This window comes from Aulonocara sp. 'chitande type north' Nkhata Bay, linkage group LG19 (assembly GCF_057382095.1).
Source record: "Aulonocara sp. 'chitande type north' Nkhata Bay isolate Kocher_YH1m ecotype deep benthic linkage group LG19, A_spYH_male_GT1.1, whole genome shotgun sequence".
Classification (NCBI taxonomy): Eukaryota; Metazoa; Chordata; class Actinopteri; order Cichliformes; family Cichlidae; genus Aulonocara; species Aulonocara sp. 'chitande type north' Nkhata Bay.
In genome coordinates, this window is record NC_141362.1 from 17,389,651 (window position 1) to 17,412,735 (window position 23,085).

Sequence of the window (23,085 nt, forward strand, 5' to 3'; positions counted from 1 at the left end):
CACCTTTTTCACTCATTTAATTATTGTTAATCTCTGGCTCTTTTCCAACTTGTATCTTTATCTTGTCTCCCTCCCCTCACCCTAACCTGCTACAACAGAGGTTTCTTCTTGTAAACTGGAGTTTTTCCTTCCCGCTGTCGCTAAAGTGCTTGCTTATAGGGGGTCATGTGATTGTTGGGGTTTCTCCGTTTTCTCTGTATTATTGTAGGGCTTTTAGCTTACAACATATACCCACACTCTATTACATTATTCAGGAGTAGATCTATTCTACCAGGAGTAGAATAGTTGATCTACTTTAGTAAAGCAAATTTATAATTAAATCAGATTATCTGGATAGAAATTTCATGTTGTGATTCTTGTGTACTGGATTTTTATTCAGTGACAGCAGCTTAAATATAAGTACCCCAAAGAGATACAGTGCAACATAAAACTGCTCTAAATACTATCGTAAAATCTTACAGCTCCCACTTAAAAATAATTGGCTGTTCCAAAGACTTGAGGTCTTGTAAATGGAGAAATTTAGGAATAAACAGCAGAGAAATGCAGAAGATTTCTCAATTAAAACTGTACTTTTAGTTGCTGTAATTTGGATTAAAAAGAGGAACCAAGTCAAAAGATCGGAGGAGGCCGCGGTCAACTTCTGTTTAACTTCTTCACCATGCTGATTTTACTACATGGCTAAAGACCCCTGCACTGTTGCAAGCGTCTTTACCCCTTCATGCACTGGAGGAGAAAATTATATTCATCTGAAAGTTGCGCAGTATTTAAATACTGTGGGAATAAAGCAATGTTTTCTTGCTATGAAAATATTTGAAGTGTGAACAATTCTACTGTGCCAGAAGCATTTTTCGTGAGTTCATACGGTATACAAACTACTAAAAATTAACATCTGCAGCTAAAATTCTTAAAGTATGTATATCTATTATTTGCTTCACCAATAGCTCATAAGATACCTGAAATTATCTGCAGATAACTTGATTTCAGTGATCTCCTTTGTCAAAGACTAAATGACTGAGATTACCACGATACGGATATTTTGCTGGAGCAGCCCTGTTTGTTTACCGTCAGATAAGATCACATTTTATTAGAAGCTATGGCATGAAGTGCAGAGCAAAATCAAATTATTTTCAACAATGGGCTACAGAGATAAATATCCTGCATCCAGCAGCTCTTTGCATGACATTAATTCTTTGGCAAAGATTAGCATTGTGTGTACAGGAAAGTAAAGTCGAGTCGTTTGTCTTCGGCTCGGTCCCTTCACTTGGAATTAATTGTTCTCCATATGTGGAAGAAAGAGAAAGGATCTTACTCTATCCAGACTTCGTTTGTTATAATTACTGTGTCTACAAAAAACAAAAGAACATATTCTGATGTGTGGGATAATTTGACCCATTCATCAGCTCCTGTTGTAATCAAACTGCTTGCCAGTTCTTCTAACAGCAGTGGGACCAGAGCCATAGACAGTGATACTGAGGCACCTTTGTTGCTTTCATCAACATTTTTGGATGTAGTTTGATACCAGTAATTATTGTCTAAAAGCACCATACCAAGTCACAATCAGACTCCAGGAGTGAAGTAATGAGTGCCGACATGAACGTTCCTGGTTTCCCATTTCATCTTTTTAGTATAATTATATATAATTTGTATGTTCCAATAAAATATTTCCTTCAAATGTAGAGAAATTCATATTCACACAGGAATAATTAGAAACATTTTAATCTAACCACTTAAAGCAATTCCATGTAATTTCAAGATGCTGTTTTTGTGCTATGTTCCACCATGGTCCTGGTCTTTAGACCAAGGCTTCTGAGGTGCTGGACATTCAATTATTAATTATTAATACATATTTTCTGTTTGGTTTATTGTTTACATTTTGATCTTCTCTAGTTCTGAGTTTCAGCTTTGATTTTTTTTAACTGTGTGTTTTTATTTGCTCTCTCACTATTCTCATCCTCCTGGGTCTGAATTTCCCTATTATTGTTTCTACTTCCTGTTTTACTTTAGTAATTATTTGGTAATCACTTGAAACCTTCGTTTTTTTCTCGCTTCCATCTCTTTGCTTATCTTCACCTGTACCTTATTCTCCTGTGTTCAATTCCCTGATTACCCTCATGTATAAATAGTGCTGCCTTTAGTTTGTTTTTGACCATCTGTGCATTGGCCTGCAAAAATGGCTCTCATTTTCTTCACGCAGTCTGCTTCTGTGTGTTTTTGTTTGTGTCCACTTCTTCTACACTCTAGTTTCTTGATAGATCAGCACATATACTTTAGAAACTAGACATACCCCATCCCCCCCCCCCCCCCCCGAATAGTCGAAAAACAGATGATGTGGGTGTAATCTTTAAACCTACAGTATTTTGAATGACCAGCAGGGAGTTTCGTCACTCTGGTTGGAAATCTTTGGGGAAAAAAGGTTCTTGTCTCACTTGCTTTGTAACCTCCATTAACAGCTTCCCATGGAGCTTATGGTCTCAGTCACTAGATTAGAGGGTTACTGACTACAACATGATGTTCACTTTAAATATTAAGGTCCACACACATACAAGCCAAAATGGAGTATATACAAAATATACTTTACCATGTAATTGACAAGTCACTGGCATATGATGTTGCAGTATCCTTTGTTCCTCTCATCTGGTTTAAAAATCAAAAATTAAATTTTTTATATAATCACACGAGAATATTCAAAATTGGACAAAAGCATAAAACAACATTTCCTAAAATGCCATGCCTCTACTTTAAATGTTAAAGACAAGAAAAGCACATTTACACAAGGAACAAAAGGAATAGCTGAAACTCAACTCTGAATCATAGAGAGAAAATCTGGCAAGAGAAAAACTGTTAGAAAAGATGTATATACACTGGGCTGAGGAATTAGCTGAACAAGGGCAATGTATAAAATTGACGGGGAAAACAAATGGACAGAAGTAGTTCCATGAAAACCACAGACTAGATAAATAAAACTAATTAAACTAGTTTACTAAATAAAACTTTATTTTCAGAAGTCAAACTAGATGACACAGGGATATAATGCAAGTGTGAGTCTTATATTATAAAGTTCGTTTTGATTTGAATGTTAAAATTACGCCCCCAAAAGATTAGTACATACAGTAACATGTCTGACTTTGTGCTGTTATAGTTTCATGGGTTGTAATTTTATTCAAGTGCTGAGTCATATTCCTTTGTGCTGTTACTAGGCTGAATGAAAGCTTTGTCCAAGCAAGAGATCAAAGGCTTTTACCTTCCTGAGCCGTTTCCTGCTTCTGCAGTTAATCTCTTCAGTGAGAGGAAGATGGAATATTATCCAAAGCAGCAGTATAAGAACATGAGAACAAGGTAGGAACACTTTAATAGGCATTGCTACTGAATTTGTACTATAATAATCAACTCAGGGTTACAATTTTATGTCAGTTATTATTTGTCTAATACTGTAATGTTATTAGTGTACCTGAAAACTCCACATTACCCACTTCACCACCGTTTATTTGGAACAAATCTGTCATAATAAATCCACCCCCGAAAGCTGGTGGAGTCCATTTATTCCATTCTCTCTGTATGATCAGACATTTCCTTGGGTGAGAGACTTGGAGAGAAGCCAGCATATCCATCCCACTCTAATCCACTGATGGGCTGAGAAGCTAGTGACCCATCACATGCTGTACATCATTCACTGCTGACTGCAGGGTGCTCATGTTTAAGTTATGAACAACAGCAGACTGGGAATCTTAATTCTTAAACTGTAACTCTAGTGGGATTAAACTGACAAGACTATTGCAGAGATTCCCAAAAACAGAACAGTTTGAAATGACATAAGAAACGTCTTTCCCTTCCTGCTGAGGAACCTCAGGCAAATTCAGCAGAGTTAAAGATACAGCCTGTGGGTGTGTACATGATTTCATATTAACAAACCGGTTACAGTATATGTTTTGGTTGTCCTTTTCTTTCTTCTTTTCTAGCTACATTCATGAGAAGTCACACAAGGGGAAAATTTAGGATGTGATAGCGACACATCTGGGTCTAACATGGGCTACTTCGGACACTAACAACAGCATTGTTATGGCACTTTGATTGCTGGAACTGGTGAGCTTACATGGGTCATGGAAGATGAAGTGTGGGCCAGATGTAGCTCAGAAGTTATAAGCAAGACTTGATACACATCACGAGTGATTTCTGGGCTACATTTGGTAAACCTGGCATCAGTCACTCTTTGTAAGTCAGTGCCTTCAGTTAGGAAAACAACATAATACTTCAAAGACAATTAATGAACACAAAAAAGATTATCTCTGGATCTGAATCAGTTTCACTTCCTGCTAATTTGCATCCTATAGCATGGTTAGTAAACCCACCATGCTCTTAATAGAAGTCATTGTACATTTAATCAAAAAGAGGTTGTTAAAACCTTTTGTAATGACTTCAATACTAAACAGAGCTAGTTGAGTACCACCTCGTTTAAACTTAACTGCACAATTGATTCTTACCATTATTGTCCATTATGGAATCCTTGGATTGTAAATACATAGAGTGCACAGTATAATGGATTATGGCAATTGTTTCTTCTGGGTTTTTTTTCTCAGCTATGCACAGAAGACATCTACACGATTAATTATCTGGAGATTACAATATAATGTTGCTGTATTTCAATAGTTGAATTGTCTGTCATTTTTCATTGAAGTTGAATTCACAGTGCAGAGCACAGAATACATGTGCATGCATAATTCATTTTGGTGAGTGTATGAGACTTCAACATATGGTATAAGGTGAAGAGATCAATCCAATTTAAATTAAAAATCACACAGAATTATCTGTGCTTTTATCACCAAAAAAAAGAAAAAGAGATTACAATATAATAATAAAGTAAAAAGTTGGCTTTTATCTAACTAAATTAATTAAAGTAGTTAGAAGCACATTGTACAAATATAATAAAGCTTTCTTACGATCCTCTTTGTCCTGATGGTAAGGCTAACAGGATCATTCTTCTTGTTAATACCACACAGTAAGTATAATTGCTGTACTCTGTAAGTTTTAATAGGTTCCTTGCACTTAACAGTTAGTGATAGCATCCAAAGATGCTAAATCAGCAAGCAGCTCTCGTATGTCCATTGGTAATTATTTCTATCAGCCTTGAAGCGCAGCTGGTGTGAGTTTAAGCACTCCAAAAGGTATTGGTGTACAGAACCTTTCTCATTTGCCATACTACCCCTGGGCTTCCCTTCTAACTTGCCTATAGAAAGCCTTTAGGGCACCTTTCCTGTGCTGGTTGCAATTATTAAGTGCAGGGTTCACATTTTCATATTACTAAACAGCACTTATCTTGTTATAATTTCATTCAAAGGTGCTAGCATGTATTAGGAGACAACTTGCAAATGTTTTATGCAAGTTCCAAAAGTTTCCTCATAGAGTTATAAACAGAGATTAAAAAACAAAATAGTGTGCAAAACAACACAACATTTGCTTTTGTGTGCGTTTATGTGTACAAAATATATACATGAACACATCAATCCGTTTTCTTCCACTTTTCTGGGGACGAGTTCCATGGGCAGTAATCATGGAACCCTAATCAGGAGCTCTGATCTCCCTCTCCCCTGCCACTTTCTTCACCTTATCCCAGGAAACAGGTATTCCCAGACCAGATGGGAGATACTATCTCTTCAGCATGTCCTGGGATCTACCCCGGGACCTTCTCCCCATAGAATATACCCAGAACACACAGAAAGCATCCTTATCAAATGCATGAACCACATCAACTGGCTTCTTTCAATGTGGAGGAGTAGCGGCTTTAGTCTGAACCTCTCTTGAACGACTGAATTTCTCAGTCTCTCTCTATGGGAGAGGCCAGCAAACTTGCAGAGAATGTTCAGTTCTGTTGCTTGTATCTGCCATCTCGTTCTTTTGTTCAATACCCAAAGTTTGTGATGTCAGCTTCACTTTTATGCTGAGCTATCTCTTCATTAGGAATAAACCAGTCATATCTCTGTGGATTATTATTATTATTAACCTTTATTTTACCAGGAAAAGTCCCAATGAGATTAAAAACCTCTTTTTCAAGGGAGTCCTGGCCAAGAGGCGACAACATGTTAAAATTAATGGATGTGGCCTAATAAATGAAAACATTTAAATCTGAAACTATTTTTAAGAAAATTAAAAAATATATTTTTTAAGTGTCTATTTATCAATCTAGTGAGGATATGGCAAGCAAGCTGTATAAACACTCCAGGGTAACTGCTGAAGGAGCAAGAGGTAAGCTGATCGGGGAAACACAGAACAGATGAGGTGGGACTGGGAGACAGGAGCCTAGATATGAAAAGAAAGACTGAAGACCTTTTCAAGGGTGAAGAGGTAATACACAGAAAAACAAACATGGCTCTGAGTAGAAGCCTGGCAGATCTGGATTGTGGATTGGGAACCTCTACACTGATCTCTCACTTTCCATGTTGTAAGTGAAGTGAAAGAAAATTGTTAGCCTGGGGCTAAGGGAACTCTAAGAGTGTGGCTAGAATTACTGTGGTGAGCTTAGCAGAGATAGTGCCCCTCATTCATTTTCTATGAGTAGTGATAAAACCCCCATGAGGTGCACAGAATGAGTACAAGCCTACAGCTAAAATAAATCTGTTAGCCCCCAGTCAATGGAGCTCTTCAGTCACTCAGCATTTGGCAAACTAAACACACATGCTGAGACCATTATGTTGAAACCATACTGAAGCGTAATGGGGTCAAATAAGGTTCTTAGCTGATGACCCGCAGGGTGTTAGAATGGTGTTTAAACAAATGCTAAACAAGCACATTTTCAGGAACCAGTTAAGTCCATAAGTATTTGGACAATGACTCCAATTTTGTGTAATATATGTGTAAATATAAATATAATACACATGTAAATCCAACAATAAAGATGTGATTACATTTCTGCTTTAATTCAAGAAGTCTATACAAAAGTAAGAGGTTATTAACTGTAATTCCTAAACAGCTACTGCAATACTTTTTGTCAAACCCCTTGAAGTGAAGCTGAAAGTGTGTACTTCAGTCACACATACATTGTGTTGGTGTACAGAGACAAAAAGATAAAAAAATTTCATATTAAGTTTATCACGGTATGTCTGAGAATGTCTGCAGAATTCTACAAAACCTGATAACTGTGTGTAAGCAATCCACAATTTACAAAACTAAAGGCTGAATGCTTTGAATGTATATGAAAAATGGACTAAACTGAACATTTTTTCTGTCATTACGAACGTAGACGACAACTAACCTATTGTCAGTCTAGCCTAAGCCCACCCTAAAGCATAACCTACTTTACTGTCGTTTTTTTTTTTTTACTCTAATTGGGATCCTAACTTAATGTAGCCCTCTAACGCAGAGTGCTGCCCTCAGGCAATGGAAAGATTTGAGCTCCACGTCCAGTTTTTTTAAATGATTGCAAGCGGACAAAATACTCAAAGTATCAAAGAAGAGTCCAAGGAGTTGTTATCAACAATCTTTGAAAGTGGAGGCTGCTTTTCTTTTCAGTGGAGCATCTAATCCTTCTTTATGACAATTTCAAGCAAGTGACTGACAGCAACCAATCACAAACCAGTTGGGGAATAAATATTTTTTTTCTTCATGACTGGTTGTTGCTAGATGGTCACCTGTGTGACTGGGGCCTTACATTTACTCTGTTAGCACATAGCTTTATTGGGCTGTCAAATTAAGAGATGGCAACTCTGTTGCCTTTTATTTTTTCAATTACAAAGATTTTACTATATAACCACATTACAATGGTAAAAATAAATTAAAAAAAAAAAAAATGAAGAATAAAGCAAAATAAGAAGTACAATTAAGTGATATGTCTGTACATTTGGAAGACTGGAACAAAGGAGGTGACAAAGAGACATTTGTATTCAACAGTTGTTTCAGGAGGAACACAAACAATTTAAGGCTGGCAAACAATGTCTAATGCAGGATGCAGCAGATCCATTATTGTTATTTTATGGAGTTCACCAACAAGTGCATTTGTTTAAATTAATTTTGAATTGGCAATGATTGTAACCTACGTGTTTTACTGTTATAGCTGAGGCTTTGGGGCACAGTTTAACATAAAGCAACTTGAGGGCAACATTAAGTTAACACGTCGCTTTCTGACTTTGCTTAGACACACAGAGGGCAAAACACAGACCTTACTTTGGCATTCATGAGGCTGCTGCCTTGAATGATTGATACACCAGAAATATAAACGCATCTTCCTCAGGTGTATTAGTACTCCATCAGAACAAACAAGCTTCAACTTGTTTATATGCTGCCATGGTTCAGATTGGTCTTTGGTTATCCATGACTCATGATAATAAGGAGATGAAGTTTAAATCTTTCTTGCAAAGAATGCTGTCACATTAATGCAACTCATTATATCGCTAAAAAAACAAACAGCTAACCATTTATAAATTCTCAAGTTACTACATTTAAATCCATAGTTTAAATCAATGTAATTTCAGTTTTATCTACGGCTATGTATTTATTTATTGTCCTTAATTTTTATTGTTAAAAAAAAACAATGTTAATGATTCTATTTTAACCAAAATAACATATGAAAACTATAATATGACATTCGCAGAAAAGTATGCTAGAATAGTGGCTTTTGGTGTTCAGAGTGACCCACACTGTTGTAAAGACTTTCAGGCCCCCAAAGGTATAGCAAGTGAATGTCAAAGTAATTGCAGATCTAAGCTTTCCATGCATTTAAATTCTCTATTTCCAGAAAAGGACAAGGACACGAAGCTGCAAAACAGAAACCTTGAAGATGAATAACAGCCTTGCTGTTTTTTTCCGCCTCATTTCCATTACAAAGCTCAAGTCACTTTGTTATCACAGTTGAAAAATTGCACGACTTTTAGCAAACAAGTAGGAGTCTATTTTTCTTGTGTTAACAAATGTCCAGAGTTTGAGCAGAAAAGGCTAAACAGAATGACACGAACATCTGAGCTGCTTATAACAAGACTGACTGTGTGTTGGCCTGATTCAAAACTTAACAACATGACATAAATGTAGGAAAACAAAGTTCCTTAACCTTGACAAATATTGTCTTAACTTCTTCAAAGACAACTTTATGTGCAGCTGCAACCAAAAAGGAAAAGCCACTTTTGACTTTTCTGGGTACTCACTTGGATCTCTTGCACAAACTCCCCCAAAAAACAAAAAACACTGAATGAGATTTCCAGCCACTGAAAGAGTGACACTGTAAAGTTTTAGAATGCTGCATGCTTTTATTACTGAGCATAAACCCCCAATATGCCCTGTGGGAAATGCACAGAGGTGTTAGACAGGAAGGAACATGTTGATCTTGAGAAATATGAAGACACTGCGAACATCTTTATAAAAAAAAATCTACTGCAACACTTGGGAACATGTTCTGTCCTCGGTGCTACTAAAATTGAAAGTATCTACGGGCTATTCAGAGTTCAAGAGTAAGACAGTGTATGGATAATTCTTATGAAAAAAAAAAGCTTGGAGCTAATATTGACACTCCTAAATGAGCAGCGAATCAGTACCCAGTTATTTATCTTGCCGAAGGTCAAATGAATCTATGTGAAGGTCACACCATGACAGTTTCAAAGTTTCAAAAGAAAAAAAAAAGTTTCCTTATTTTTAGTCTCTTTGCTTATGTCACGGTTCGGCTGTGTGGCAGGCAGGAGGTTGGACTCACAGGATGTAGGACTCACAACATGGGAGGTTAACTGAAAATGGCAGCTTTATTGCTGGGAAATCCACCATAACATAAACTCACAAAAAACAAACAAAAACCTTGAGCATAGGAACTAGGGACTGAAACACTGGAAAACTAAGCGGGATCACAAGAAAATAAACCTGGAACTGAGAAGCTAGGAATCTAAACAGGAGCACAAAGAGGACCACACAGCAGTGAGGGTGTACAACACAACAAAGGGCAAATGAAAACATGGCTTAAATACACAAGGCAGGAACAAGGGAATGGGAAACAGGAGGGAAACACAGCTGGGCCTAATCAGACTTAATGACAGAAGGGGAAGCAAAACTAGATACACTGCGCCCAGGACAAGGACTATCAAAATATCAGAATCAGAATCAGAATCAGAATACTTTATTCATCCCGAGGGAAATTAGGGGTTACAGCAGGCAGCACGCTAATGGCGCATGCGCACTCACAAAGGAACCTTCTGACCAACTTTACACAAACATCACATTGGGCAGACATGTCAGAAGGTAGGCTGATAGGAAAAAAACAACGAAAATACACTACATGAGGTAAGAGGAGGAGAAAAAAAAACTCCACTCAGACTGAGCTCCTAGTGGGAGAACAGTTTGATAAAAGAAAAAACACCTCAGCACAAAAGCACATGACTATCAATACACCATAGAAACACGAGACAAGCAACAGGGGCGGGTAAAGGGTAAGAGAGAGCCGGCGTAGACAGCGCATCCGGTCCTGCAGCATCTGTGCTGGTCCAGTTGACTGCTATCATCCCCGGTAGGGCACAAGCATCGAAGGCGTTGGAAAGGGAGGGGGATGAGTGAGTGCTTATCAGTGTAAGTGTGTGTGTGTGCGTGTCCATAGTTTAGCTGAGACAGTGTCCTTCGGCCTATCAGGCTAAGTAAACAGTCCTCCAGCCAATCCAGGTGTCCTTCATGGGGCGGGAAGAAAAGTCATCACACAGTCGTTATCAGGGAGTTGTTTTGGTGGGCTCCAGCCTTGGGCCTGCAGCTGGGGCCGTGGTGTCCAAATGTTGAATATTGTTGATTTCTCCTTTGTGAGCAGCTCGAATTCTAGCACTCCGAGGCTGGTCTCTCGATCTCCCGTTGAAGAGCTGCGAGCCTCCCCATGATGGTATCAAACTTCTGTTCCGTGGTGTTGTCAGTCTTTTGATTCTGAGACCTCACAACTGCAGTGATCCGTTCCGCGATGTTTTCCAACTGTCGCTCAAGGGTCTCATTTTGAGCAGGCCTTTCTCTGATGTTTCCCCTCATACGCTCAATGGTGTTGTTTTGAGCCTTCACAGCAGCTGTAAGCGTCTCCAAGGTGTTGACCATATTACGTTCGTTGTGAGAGGTCGCACCTCGTCCCGTCGCTTCGAATCCAGCGGGCAGCCTTGTGGGGGTTTGAACAGCCGGTTCCGCTTTCTTATTTCTCTGATAAACCAGGGCTAAGCCAACGCCGATCAGCATGAACCCTGTTATCATGGTTCCGAATAGGTAGATATCTTCAGCGTCCTCGATCGACAGTCCCGCCAGGCACACGGTCCTCCAGTTCTGCCACCCGTCCATCGTGTAACCGGCAGGGAAAGTCCCTCCAGGGCACTCAGGCTCTCCCGAGCCCCGACTTCTCGTTGAGAAAAGGGTGTCAATAGCACTCAGAGACCAGTTGATCAAATCCATAATTCTCTTTTAGGTTTAGAGAACGACAGTGAGAGACTGTTCCAGGGAAAGTAAATTCACACAAGACAAGACAAGGACATAGAGGCGAAGCAGGGAAGATAAGGGTGAGGAGGAGAGGAGAAAGTGCGACCGCCTTCGCTGAGAGCTCAAGAAGAAGGGAAAAACAGGAAACGAGACATTCACAAAGATGTGGACTTAACACAGAGACACGACTGACTGGGGAGACAGAGGGAACATGGAGACAAGATGAGAAACATGGAATAAGGGGAAGTCAAAGAAACGGGAACCTAAAGCCTAAGAACAAAGAATATAACATAAATATAATAATGAGAATCAAAACCATGAATAACAATAATGAAAGAAGATAAATTAATCCACAACAACATAACAGTTTAGCAAAGAAACATCGTTGTTTCACATGAGCTGGCATTCATCAGTTTGTCTATGTGGCTAAATCTATTAAAGTTATTTAATATTTCTTACTAAATAAAACATTTTAATGGCTGGAAAGATTGGAGAAGTGAATTAGTAATAATTATGTTTAATAAGAACCATCACTCCTGGTATTAAAAGGTAAAAAATGAATAGCTTTACTGGCTATATCACAGAATATATCTAATTTTGTGAAAGGTGGATAGAGTACTAGTGAATGATTTTGTGGAGTGGTCTGTTAAAAAATATCTTTTGAATGTGATCTCTGAATGAGATCAGAAAGCTGATCAACTTCAGTACATGAAGTGTCTATCCTCAGCCAGGATGCTGATGGAGAAGTACAAATACCTGGTCGTCCACATCAACAATAGAGTGAACTGGAAGGCCAACACAGGCTTTACATAAGGGGTGGATGAACAGGCTTTATTTCTTGAGGATGTTGAGATCCTTCAGCTTGTGCAGCAAAATGTTGGAGATTTTCTCTGTCTGTTGTAACGGGGGTAGTTTGAAGTGTGCTGGATGAGCAGCATCAGAACTGGTTACATCTAAAGATGGAATAAACTGATTAGAAAGGCTGGCTCTGTGTTTGCACTTTGGGTGCAAACTGGACACATTTGAAGCGGTTGTGGCAAAAAGATTACCAAAGAGACTGTTATCTGACATGGATAATCCTGACCACCCTCCTTACTGGACAAGCAGTAGAGCTCCTTCACTAACAGACTGATTCAGCTCAACTCCCACAAGGACAGAAGAAATCTTTTGCACCTCATGTAGTATCGCTCTACAATCCAACACATTGTATATTAGGGTATTTAGCATAGTGAAAAGCAGAATGGGAGCCAGAGCCTTGAACTTTCAGGCCCTTTCAGCCCCTTGGATGCAGGAGATAAGATAAGCCTTGAAACTTTTCTTTTCGATAAGGTGACTCTGAATCATTCTTTTGTTATCTTGCAATAGGCCTAGGCTGCTGGGAGCTTGCTATGATGCACTGACTTCTTCACATACTGTTTTCACCCTGTGTATGTATTATTTATCTCTGGCTCTTCTCTTCCACATTGTGTCTTTTGTCCTGTCTCTTTACCCTTACCCCCAGCTGGTCATGGCAGTTTCTTCCTGTTGAAGGGGAGTTTTTGCTTCCCGCTGTTGCAAAGTGCTTGATCAGGGGGTCATCTGAATGTTATGGTTTTCCTTTACCCTACAATATAAAGTGCCTTGAAGTTGTGTTGTGATTTGGGTAATGTATAAATAAAATTTATTTGAACTGTCTCACAGAGAATCATCTGTTTTCTCATTTTAACATTTTTGTTTCAATGTAGTTTTTTTTTTTTTTTACTTTACTTTGAATTTATTTTTTCATGAAATTCACTGTTGTAACCAGAGTCTCCCAAATCTGTGTTTAACAAAGGGGAGACTCTGGTTGCTTATCTTATCCTGGGAGCTGCAGACATGTATGAGAATGACTTGCAAAAGTTGAAAAAAAAAGGAGAAACTGAATTTCTAGGAAGAACGAGAAATAACTAGATGATTAAAGTGTTTTTTTTTTCTTGGCTGTGTTAGCAGCCTGGATCAAGGCACCTTACTGCACAGGATTATCTGTGCTTGAGCTTGAACCAGGGGCCTCATAAGATGTGAGCGTCTATTTTGTTTTGTTTATATGAATCATGAGGCCCCTGCTAGAAAAGAGGACTGACCGCAACAGGCATATATAATGATTTGTTGCACCTTTGCTGGAGGGATGCCAATAACCATGCAACTAACATTACAGCATTTCATATACCTTCATTTATATGTGGCTTTGCCTGCCACAAATTGATTTTCTATTTTTGGAGCTGCACATCCCCCCTCACTCTCTCTGATATACTCTCAGACAGATGCCGACACACCTGCAACACGACTTTTTTTTCCCCCAGTGCACACTAACCTCCTTTTCTGAGATCTCTCTGAGCTTTTAACCTGCAGTAGCATCACAGTGCCTATACTTAAACACTTAGAAATCAATTGTGTGTCTACATAAACTGGACCCTACAGCATTGTTGAGGCAACCCTTGCTTGCGGACATGGACTCTCCAACCATTTTTGGCCACAGCACCTCTTCATAGATCATTTTAAAAATGCCGCTTGGGCTCATTCTCGGTCACATAAGCCAAAACATTCAGGCTTATGTTCAAAATACAAAGAAAAAAAATCCATCCATCCTTTTTCTTCCATTTATTTTGAGAAATAGCAGGAAATGGATGGAAATTGGCCTGCAGCCTATCCCAGCTGTCATAGGGCGAGAGCGGGGCATTCCCTGGACAGGTCGCTAGTCTGTAACAGGGCTAACATAGAGACACAGATAGTCATTCACATTTACATCTATAGTCATTTTAAAATCTCCAGTTAAACTAAGCCCACTAACTGCATATCTTTGAACTGTGAGAAGCTGGAGTACACGGTGAGAGGATCCAAATTCCTAACAGAAAGGTGCCGGCCAGATGGTGGATTCAAACCCAGATTTCGTTTTGCTTGATGTGCTGACAGGTGGTTTTTGTTTTCAAAATGATACACATCTGCATTACACAACGGGAAAAGCATCTTCATTATGTTGTTTCAGCTCATTAAGGGATTTATCTGATATATTGTTTTGTGTGTAGCTGCTGTGATGCTGGAAAACTTCAGAGCCATATAAGAGGATGTTAGAGTAACACAAGTCAGTAACAGTAAGTAAGTTACTGTTAAGTAACACAACACAGTCACTTTTCTCTTATCAAATTGTTGATAGGAGAAACCTCCTTGTCCTGAATTGAATGTCACTTTATCTTCTGTTGTATGTGGACTAATATGAGGAGTATGTAGGTATTAACTCTGACATATCGTTACGTATAAAGATTAATTCAATTTTATTTATATAGAGCCAGTTTAAAACAACAGCCATCTTAAGACACTTCTAAGGTAAAAAAAAAAAAAAAAAAAAAGCAACAATCAGACAATCCCTCAAAATGAGCAGTTGGCAAACAGGAACAGGAAGACAGCTCCAACAGGATCAGGCTGAGGGAGGGGCATCCATCTGTTGGGACTAGTTGGGACAGTGAGTTGAAAGAGAAGAAAAACGAGAGCGCACCAGATGAAGAGCAGAAAATAAGCTTAATGACATGCAATAGTGGCCAGTAAGTGCAACAGCAGTGAAAAGACAAAGGGAGACGCAGAAGAATGCTCAGCACATCATAAGACTAAGCAACATAACTAAGGTGGCTTTTGGTCACCTGATCAACCGCAAACTATAAACTTTACCAAACTTGACATTTTTAAGACAGATGTGTTCCCAAATGTGAGCTAGCTTCACAGGAGAGGTGCAGCGTGAAACCAAAGTACTCCTCTGGGATTATATGATGTCTTTGGTCTTTGTCTTTTTACAAGATTTGATCATTCAGGACTCAGAAGGATGTTGAAATTATTTCAAGATTGAACAAGTAGCCCATTAAAAGAAGCTAATATAAAATATGATCTGAGCAGCATTTTGGATCAGGTTTCAGAACAACCTGATAACAAAATTTAACATCGTACAGTGTACAAGTAACAAATATGTGAACTAGTTTTTTCAGCATGCAGTATACTGTAATGTGATTAACTAATCAAAATGTCATACTCTCAGTTCAGTTCACCACCATGCTGTGATGGTGCTAAAATAGTAATCAGTATTTCTATGTTGACACTGATGAGCTTAAACAATGACATTATTGTCATGAACCGTGCGTCTCTGTGCTAATTCATTTATTTATTCCATATATGTGTGTAAGTTTTCCAACCTACTCTCTTGTTTCTCCTGGTGTAAAGAAAGAAAAGACAGTTAAAGGAAGTCGCATAAAAGTGATTTGACTTTGGAACAGCCAGAAGGGCCTCACCTGTGGATCTAAAGTTGAAAGCTGGCTCATCTGGGGTGAATAATTCTGATCTGTAGCTTGCCATCAGAACCAGACATGCTTTAAAAGTGCTCAGTTAATTCTTAAAACGCTATTAAGGTTTAACTGATCCAAACTGAGCCACGAACTACTAAATTCTTAACCACCTGGAAATGCAAGAGTGGTCGAGCCTGTAGAAAGTTAATGCATGAATGATTTATTTCACAATATGATAGCACTGGTTTAATTCAAGAGATGGTTTTCAGTGTTCATAACCCAGTTATAACTCAAAGCCAAAACTACTTAGTAGTTTAATTGTCATGCTAACACACTGAAGCCCGGAAACAGCAAAGAATTAATTTAAGTAAGAGCCATAAAATTATAGTCTATATACTCTTTTCTACAGCATATATTACTATTAACTGTGAACAAGCTGTTGGTGGTATATGAAAGCTGAGATTAATCATCTTATGTAATTTTATATTCACTGCGGGTGGAGATGGTTAATTACTTTCTGTGTAGTATTTAATTTGTGTTTCAGTTAAGAGCTGTTGCTGACAGGTGATGTAAAAAGCAAAAGATAGATCTGATAGATCGGACAGCTAATGATTATAATGATGTGCATGACTCCCTGCTGTTCATGGGCTTCAAATAAATGCACCTGACAGGAAGGTGGAGAGACTATTTCTCACACCAAAAGAAACTGCATTTCTCTTTTGGCAAGTTTTACCAGCAATTTATAAGGTAACCAATACACCAGACCTTGTTTCATCTGATGTGAGCATAGAAGAGAATTCATGTTAACATAATTTACATCCAAAACCAACACAAGATATGAATCCCCAATATACTGCTTAGAAAAATGGATCAAAAAAATTACTTGTGGTTGTGGTTACTAAAAACCTTAATTAATGACCTCTAAAGGGAGTTGAAAAATAGCTTTGTGTAGCTGCTATTTCTGGTCCTTTAAGTGGGACCACAGGTGCCTTTCAACTGAATATTCAAAGAATGTTAATTTCCTGAGAACTAATGACCAAGAACTTTCCCAAGGCCCAAAGTTCCTCCAGTGATTTGCATTTACAGAGCATGGGATTGACCCAATGAGTATACTGAATAATCAGAAATACAGTGTATTCCCATTTTCTTTGAATTTTGTCCCCTACAAAAATGGACAACAAAGACTGAACTCGTCATTCTGAGGCTCAAAGTAAAAATATCTTTGTAGATCAGCAGCATTTTGTGGCATTTAGCACCCAGGAGCAACTTTTGAGGGGTCTGTGATGTACCTGCCAGAAGAGTTTCAGGCTTTGATATTGAAAGTTCAGTATCGGGCCTTTGGGTATCTTAAAGGCCACTTAACAAATATAAGTGCAATGTTAATTTTCCATTAACTTTTTTTTTTTTTTGGACAACTGTTGTAGTGAGGTGTTAATAACTATATAACAACCCACTATTGACAATTTGCATTCCACAATAAAAAAGTCATTGTTGCTTCGGCAGCGGTCCCCAACCTTTTTTGTGCCACCGACCAGTTTATGTCTGACAATATTTTCACGGATCGGTCTTTAAGGTATCGCGGATAAATACAACGAAATAAAACCAGTACTGGTTCCAGAAAAAGAAGATTTGTTTATAACACATTGGAAAAGACTCAGGGAAACCAAGTTAACGATAAAAACGACAAAAAATAACGATAAAAAATGATTAAATTCCTGAAATCCATAAATTTCACACCCGAGCCTCAACTCTCATGGCTCGGTACCAAATGACTCATGGACCGGTACTGGTCCTTGGCCCGGGGGTTGGGAACCGCTGCAGTAAATTACAGCCTTCAACTTATAGCTTTATGTCTGTACCAGCAGATAACACAACCCAGGGATGTGTCGTGCACCTCAGGTGAAGCTGACAAGCTGCTGAAGTACCTTTGTATCTCAAAGTCTGTATCTTTAGTCCACTAAATAGCAAGGAAACAAAAAAAACAAAAAACAGTTCTCCTCGCCCAAAAAACAAGCAAACCAAAAAGCCCCACCGCAAATTCTCCAATTCAGAAGCACTTCAGAGATGACATCCAATCAACAAATAAAACCTTGAAGGTGATTAATACTTTTTACCTCCTTTTTTATAATAAATCAAAACACACCTGTGATCTTCCTTTAGTCGTCACTGAGTCTTAGCCTCCTCCTTTCCCACAGGAAAGCTCTGTCATGGTGAGAGTGCCACAGACGGGTGTCAAGACCTTTGATGTTTCTGAAGTTGACAGGTGAGTCCCAGGGCATTGTCACTTCTCTCACACTGTTATCTCTGTGCAGATAACAGCAGGATCTGTTAGCAGGTGCCATTCCAAGGTGTGTGGGAAGAACCTGAACTGGGTTGGCAAACTGCAGATGACACTTGAGCTAAAAGGTGATGACTGACAGGAGACAGATGGGTGCTACAGTCTGTCACAGTTTCAATCTGCAAGGAATTTCTAGGGAAACGTTACAGGTATTCATGTGCACGTGGTATAAATCTTTAATGTGTGCAGCAAAGCTCTAAGCAGAAACATATGTTTGAATTTATATAAAATCTGACATCACTCTCCAGTTAGATAACCCAGTGATAACACCTATATAACAATATGTTAGCCTGATTAAAAAAATAAAAAAATAAAAATCCAACTTCTCTACCAGCTCAGCCCAAAACCCATTTGACTCAAATGGAAATATTAATAGTTAAAGCCTCTTCTAAATTTTACAAATTAGATTATATTATATATATATTCACTTTGAGAAATGTGAATACTGTATCTAAGAATCACAATGTTAGCCCCAGGGGTGATTAAAGCAAAATTATTTGAGTTTTAACCACTTGGGGGCAGCAAATATCTCAATTATATCCACAGAATCTGTGTTTGTGCGTGAATTCTTACAACACAATCAGCAGTTTAGCAAGCATGTTAGGCCATTGAATGTTTTTCTCTGTGTCAAATACACTAGTATGAGGTCATCATGTTGTGTAGAAATCAGCTGCCAATAAGCTCAAATGAATCGTTTGTAGTATTTATATGTAGTAGTTATACTGTCCACTGCTGGGTGGTCCGGAAATTACAAACTTAAACAGGAACCAAAATAATAAGTTGAAAAATAGTAAAACACTTTAGAGAGCTAATACGTACTCTGTTCAGTGATGTCAATAGTCTTACAGCTATTTGTTCTGCGGCTAAAAGAACAGTGGAATAGGGCTACTAGAGGTTTAAAATAAAATTATAATAGCAATTTATGAAGTCAGAGAAGGTTACAATAATAAGAGAAAAAAAATCCCAAATTTCTCACAGTTTAAGTTCTCATTTTTTTAAGTTCAATACTAAGGAATAGTCTAAAATTCTAAGGTTTTATAAGGTAAGTGTTCTTATTTACCTACAATGTAAAAAGCATAATGCTGTTATCCATGGTACCCAGGGGCATAAAAGGCTCATTAAGTTCCAAAAACATCAGGCCATTTATAATTTTTACTAAACATTTCCAAATGGAAATAAATTATTTCTTGGAGATTATTTTCCATGGGGGATTCGGTGTTATTCACTTCATAAGAGGTACTTCAAAGTTAATTTCACACAGAAATGGTTGACATTGTTTGTTCACATGCTACAGTACTGGATTTGCCTGGGAGTTGTTATGTATTTACAAGTGGAAGCACAGAAGCAATTAAAGTAAACAGTTGAAACCTAAGTCCCATAAGTCCCAGTGTTGTCCCATGTGCATGGTTATGTACATCAGTGTGCTCAATACTCACAAATTTAAATATTCATAAAGGTCCAAAAATAGGTGATATTCCTATTTTTGGACCTTTACTCTGTCTCATCAATGTTCATGTTAGCTACAGACAATGAAGATAAACACATTTGATGACCCAGTCAGAAGTTTAGTCACTGACTATTTTGATTTTATTCATTTGAATATATATTAGAAATGCAAGACAAAAATTTAGCATCCAGCGAGGAAACAAATGTGTCAGATTAATTGGCAATATTAAGTGTAAACTGCAGATTTTTTCTTCTTTTTTGGATTGTGCTCAACTCATGAACAATATAAATGATGCTTCACAGTATTTATTTGTTGTGCTGTCTTAACATTATTGATCATAGCAGCAAAGACTTGACAGTTGGCCAATATGAGAACACCATACTTATTCATACAGCAAATGTTTTCAGTTAAGTGTGATTTTCATCATAATCATGAAAAAGTAGACATATTCTAATGATGATGGCATATCACACAGGACTGGTGTGAATTACCTTACAGTTTCTGGCAGCTGCACTATATAAGATGTCGTCATTTAAATATCCTTTCTGACAAGTGTGTGGAAACCTGCAGCAATTTGAGCTATAAGACTTGACAGTATAGCATCAGCTCTGACAGCTGTCCAATCAAGGTTCAAGGTTCAAGGTTCTTTATTTGTCACATGCATAGTTATACAAGTATAACACACAGTGAAATGTAGCCTGACACGCTCCTCGACATGTGCAAAAATTGGGGGGGGGGGTGTAGAGGAAGAACATTATATATATATATATATATATACAGACATATAGTATATACACTGGGTGAATGTGCAGTAGTAGCAGCAAGCAGGTGAATTCTGTACATTAATATGAATAGACATCTGACTATTTTACAGGATAGACAATATAAACATATTTAAAATTAAAGGAATTGAAATGTACATTGTGCCTTGGCTTAGTGTCTGGAAGAGTCCTGACTCAGTCAATTATAGATGATGTGAGAGGGCGGGTGTGTGTGTTTAGGGCACGGATGGCTTGGGGATAGAAGCTCCTCTTGAGTCTCTCTGTCCTTGCCCGGAAGATGCGGAACCTTCTACCAGATTGCAGAAGTTGGAACTGTTTGTTGCCAGGATGGGACGGGTCCTTCAGTATCTGCGCTGCTCTAGTCCGGCATCTCCTGGTGTAGGTGTCCTGAAGCGGGGGGAGAGCAATCCTGCAGCAGCGTTCTGCTGTACGGATCACTCTCTGGAGAGCTTTTTGGTCCTTCACACAGCTGTTCCCAAACCACGATGTCATGTTCTGTGTGAGGATGCTCTCCACAGCGCCTGTATAGAAAATCCTGAGGATCTTTGGAGAGACCCTGAACTTCCTCAGTTGTCGTAGGTGATACAGGCGCTGCCTAGCCTTTTTGGTCTGGACCTGAATGTGGGCAGCCCATGTCAGGTCTGAGGAGATGTGGACACCAAGATACTTGAAGGACTGCACCCTCTCCACTGGAGCTCCATTGATGATGATGGGCTTGTAGTCTCTGTGCTGACCCCTTCTGAAGTCCACCACCAGCTCCTTGGTCTTGCTGACGTTCAGCTGGAGGTGGTTGTCCTGGCACCACGATGCCAGATTCTTCACTTCATCCATGTAGGCCGCCTCATCGTTGTTGGAGATGGCACCCAACACCACTGTGTCGTCAGCAAACTTCACAATGGTGTTGGAGCCATGGGTGGCCACACAGTCTGAAGTGTAGAGGGAGTAGAGCAGTGGCGAGAGGACACATCCCTGAGGTGCTCCTGTGTTGATGGTGATGCTGTTGGAGAAGCACCTGCCCACCCTCACCACCTGAGTTCTGCCAGTGAGGAAGTCCAACACCCATGCACACAGACGGCTGTTAAGTCCCAGATCCCTCAGCTTTGTGAACAGTCTGCAGGGCACTATTGTGTTAAACGCTGAACTGTAATCAACAAACAGCATTCTCACATAGTTACCCTGTTTCTTGTCCACGTGGCTGAGAGTGGTGTGTAGGACGTGGGCGATGGCATCCTCTGTGGATCTGTTGGATCTGTAGGCGAACTGCAGCGGATCTGTGGTGTCTGGGATGGAGGAGGAGATGATGTTCTTCAGCAGCCTCTCAAACACCTTCATTACTACCGAGGTCAGTGCAACTGGCCGGTAATCGTTCAGGGATGAGGGTTTGCTGTTCTTGGGCACAGGGATGATGGTGGATCTTTTGAAGCATGTGGGGACCACAGACTTCGCCAGGGACTCGTTGAAGATGTAAGTGAACACACCTGCTAGCTGGTCAGCACAGCAGCGCAGCAGACGGCCGGTGATGCCGTCTGGCCCCGCCGCTTTCCTTGTGTTCACTCTCCTCAGTGCCACTCGGACGTCATGCTCCGCGATGCTGGTCACCGGTCTCTCGCTGATGACGTCACTGTCCTCGGTAGTCAGGCGGTAGATAGCATTAGCCGCCTGGCTAACCTCGAAACGGGCGTAGAACCGATTCAGCTCGTTGGTGAATGCAGAGTCGGCGTTGATCGGCGCAGTGTCCCTGGCTTTGTAGTCCGTAATGGTGCGTAGTCCGTGCCACATACTCCGTGTGTCGCCCTGGTGGAAGCGGGACTCCACACGTTCCCGGTACCTGCGTTTGGCATCTCTCACCGCGCGCCGCATGCCGTATGAGGCCCCTTTGTAGGCGCTCATATCGCCAGTGGCGAGACCCGCGTTGTAGGAGGCGGTCCTGGCGTTTACTGCAGTGCGGATCGATCTGTCCATCCACGGTTTCTGGTTTGGGAATGTGGTGACTCTCGCAGTGGGGATAATCTCCTCCGCTAGCATATTGACGAAGCATACTGCTACTTCCGTAAACTCGTTGATGTCGACTGCGCATGCTCTGAACATGTCCCAGTCTACGTCGTTGAGTGCGTCCTGTAGCGTAGCAAGTGCGTCCTGTAGCGTAGCACTATGGAGAAAGTCCTCTGTATAGCTTTAATTTGACAAAGTGAAAAATAACACTGCATGTGCCTGCTGTGTGAAAAAATATATTTTAAAAAAGCGCTCACATTACGATCAATTCTAAATATTTTCAGGTACTCCGTTTGGAAGGGGTTAAAAAAAAAGTACATGCTTGAAAAAAATAATGGCTCATGATCATCACAGTATGACACAGTCAGTTAAACTGCAGGCCTCGGATATGCCTCCCCAGACCATCACTGACCCACTGCCAAACCAGTCATGCTGGATGACGTTACAAGCAGCATAACATTCGCCACAGTGTCTCCACACTCTTTCACATCTGTCACATATGCTCAGTGTTAACCTGCTCTCATGTGAGAAGGAAATAGTGTGCTTATGGCAGACCTGCCAGTTCTGGTGTTCTCGGGCAAATGACAGTCGAGTTGCACGGTCCTGCGCACAGGTCCCACTAAAGTATGTCAGGAGCTTACTCCATGCTCACGAGTCTTTTCTAACAATTTGATCACAAACATTCACAAGAGTACAATGCTGGAGGTCATCTTGTAAGTCTCTTGCACTGCAGCCTCTGTTCTTTCTTCCACACAGCAGCAGATACCAATCCTGCTGCTGGGTTGATTCCTATCTATGACCCTTTCTAGTTTGCATCATGTAACAGCCAGTCTCCTGGTGTCTCCT

The 23,085-nt window shown here is 39.7% G+C and overlaps 1 protein-coding gene across 1 annotated transcript; it reads right to left on the reverse strand.

The window, feature by feature from the left end:
* Positions 1-10,065: 10,065 nt before the first annotated feature.
* LOC147306765 (uncharacterized) lies at positions 10,066-11,511 on the reverse strand. Its single transcript, XM_086275653.1, has one exon. The coding sequence runs from the start codon at positions 11,371-11,373 to the stop codon at positions 10,765-10,767; it is 609 nt and encodes a 202-aa protein (XP_086131779.1). The 5' UTR covers positions 11,374-11,511; the 3' UTR covers positions 10,066-10,764.
* Positions 11,512-23,085: the final 11,574 nt, after the last annotated feature.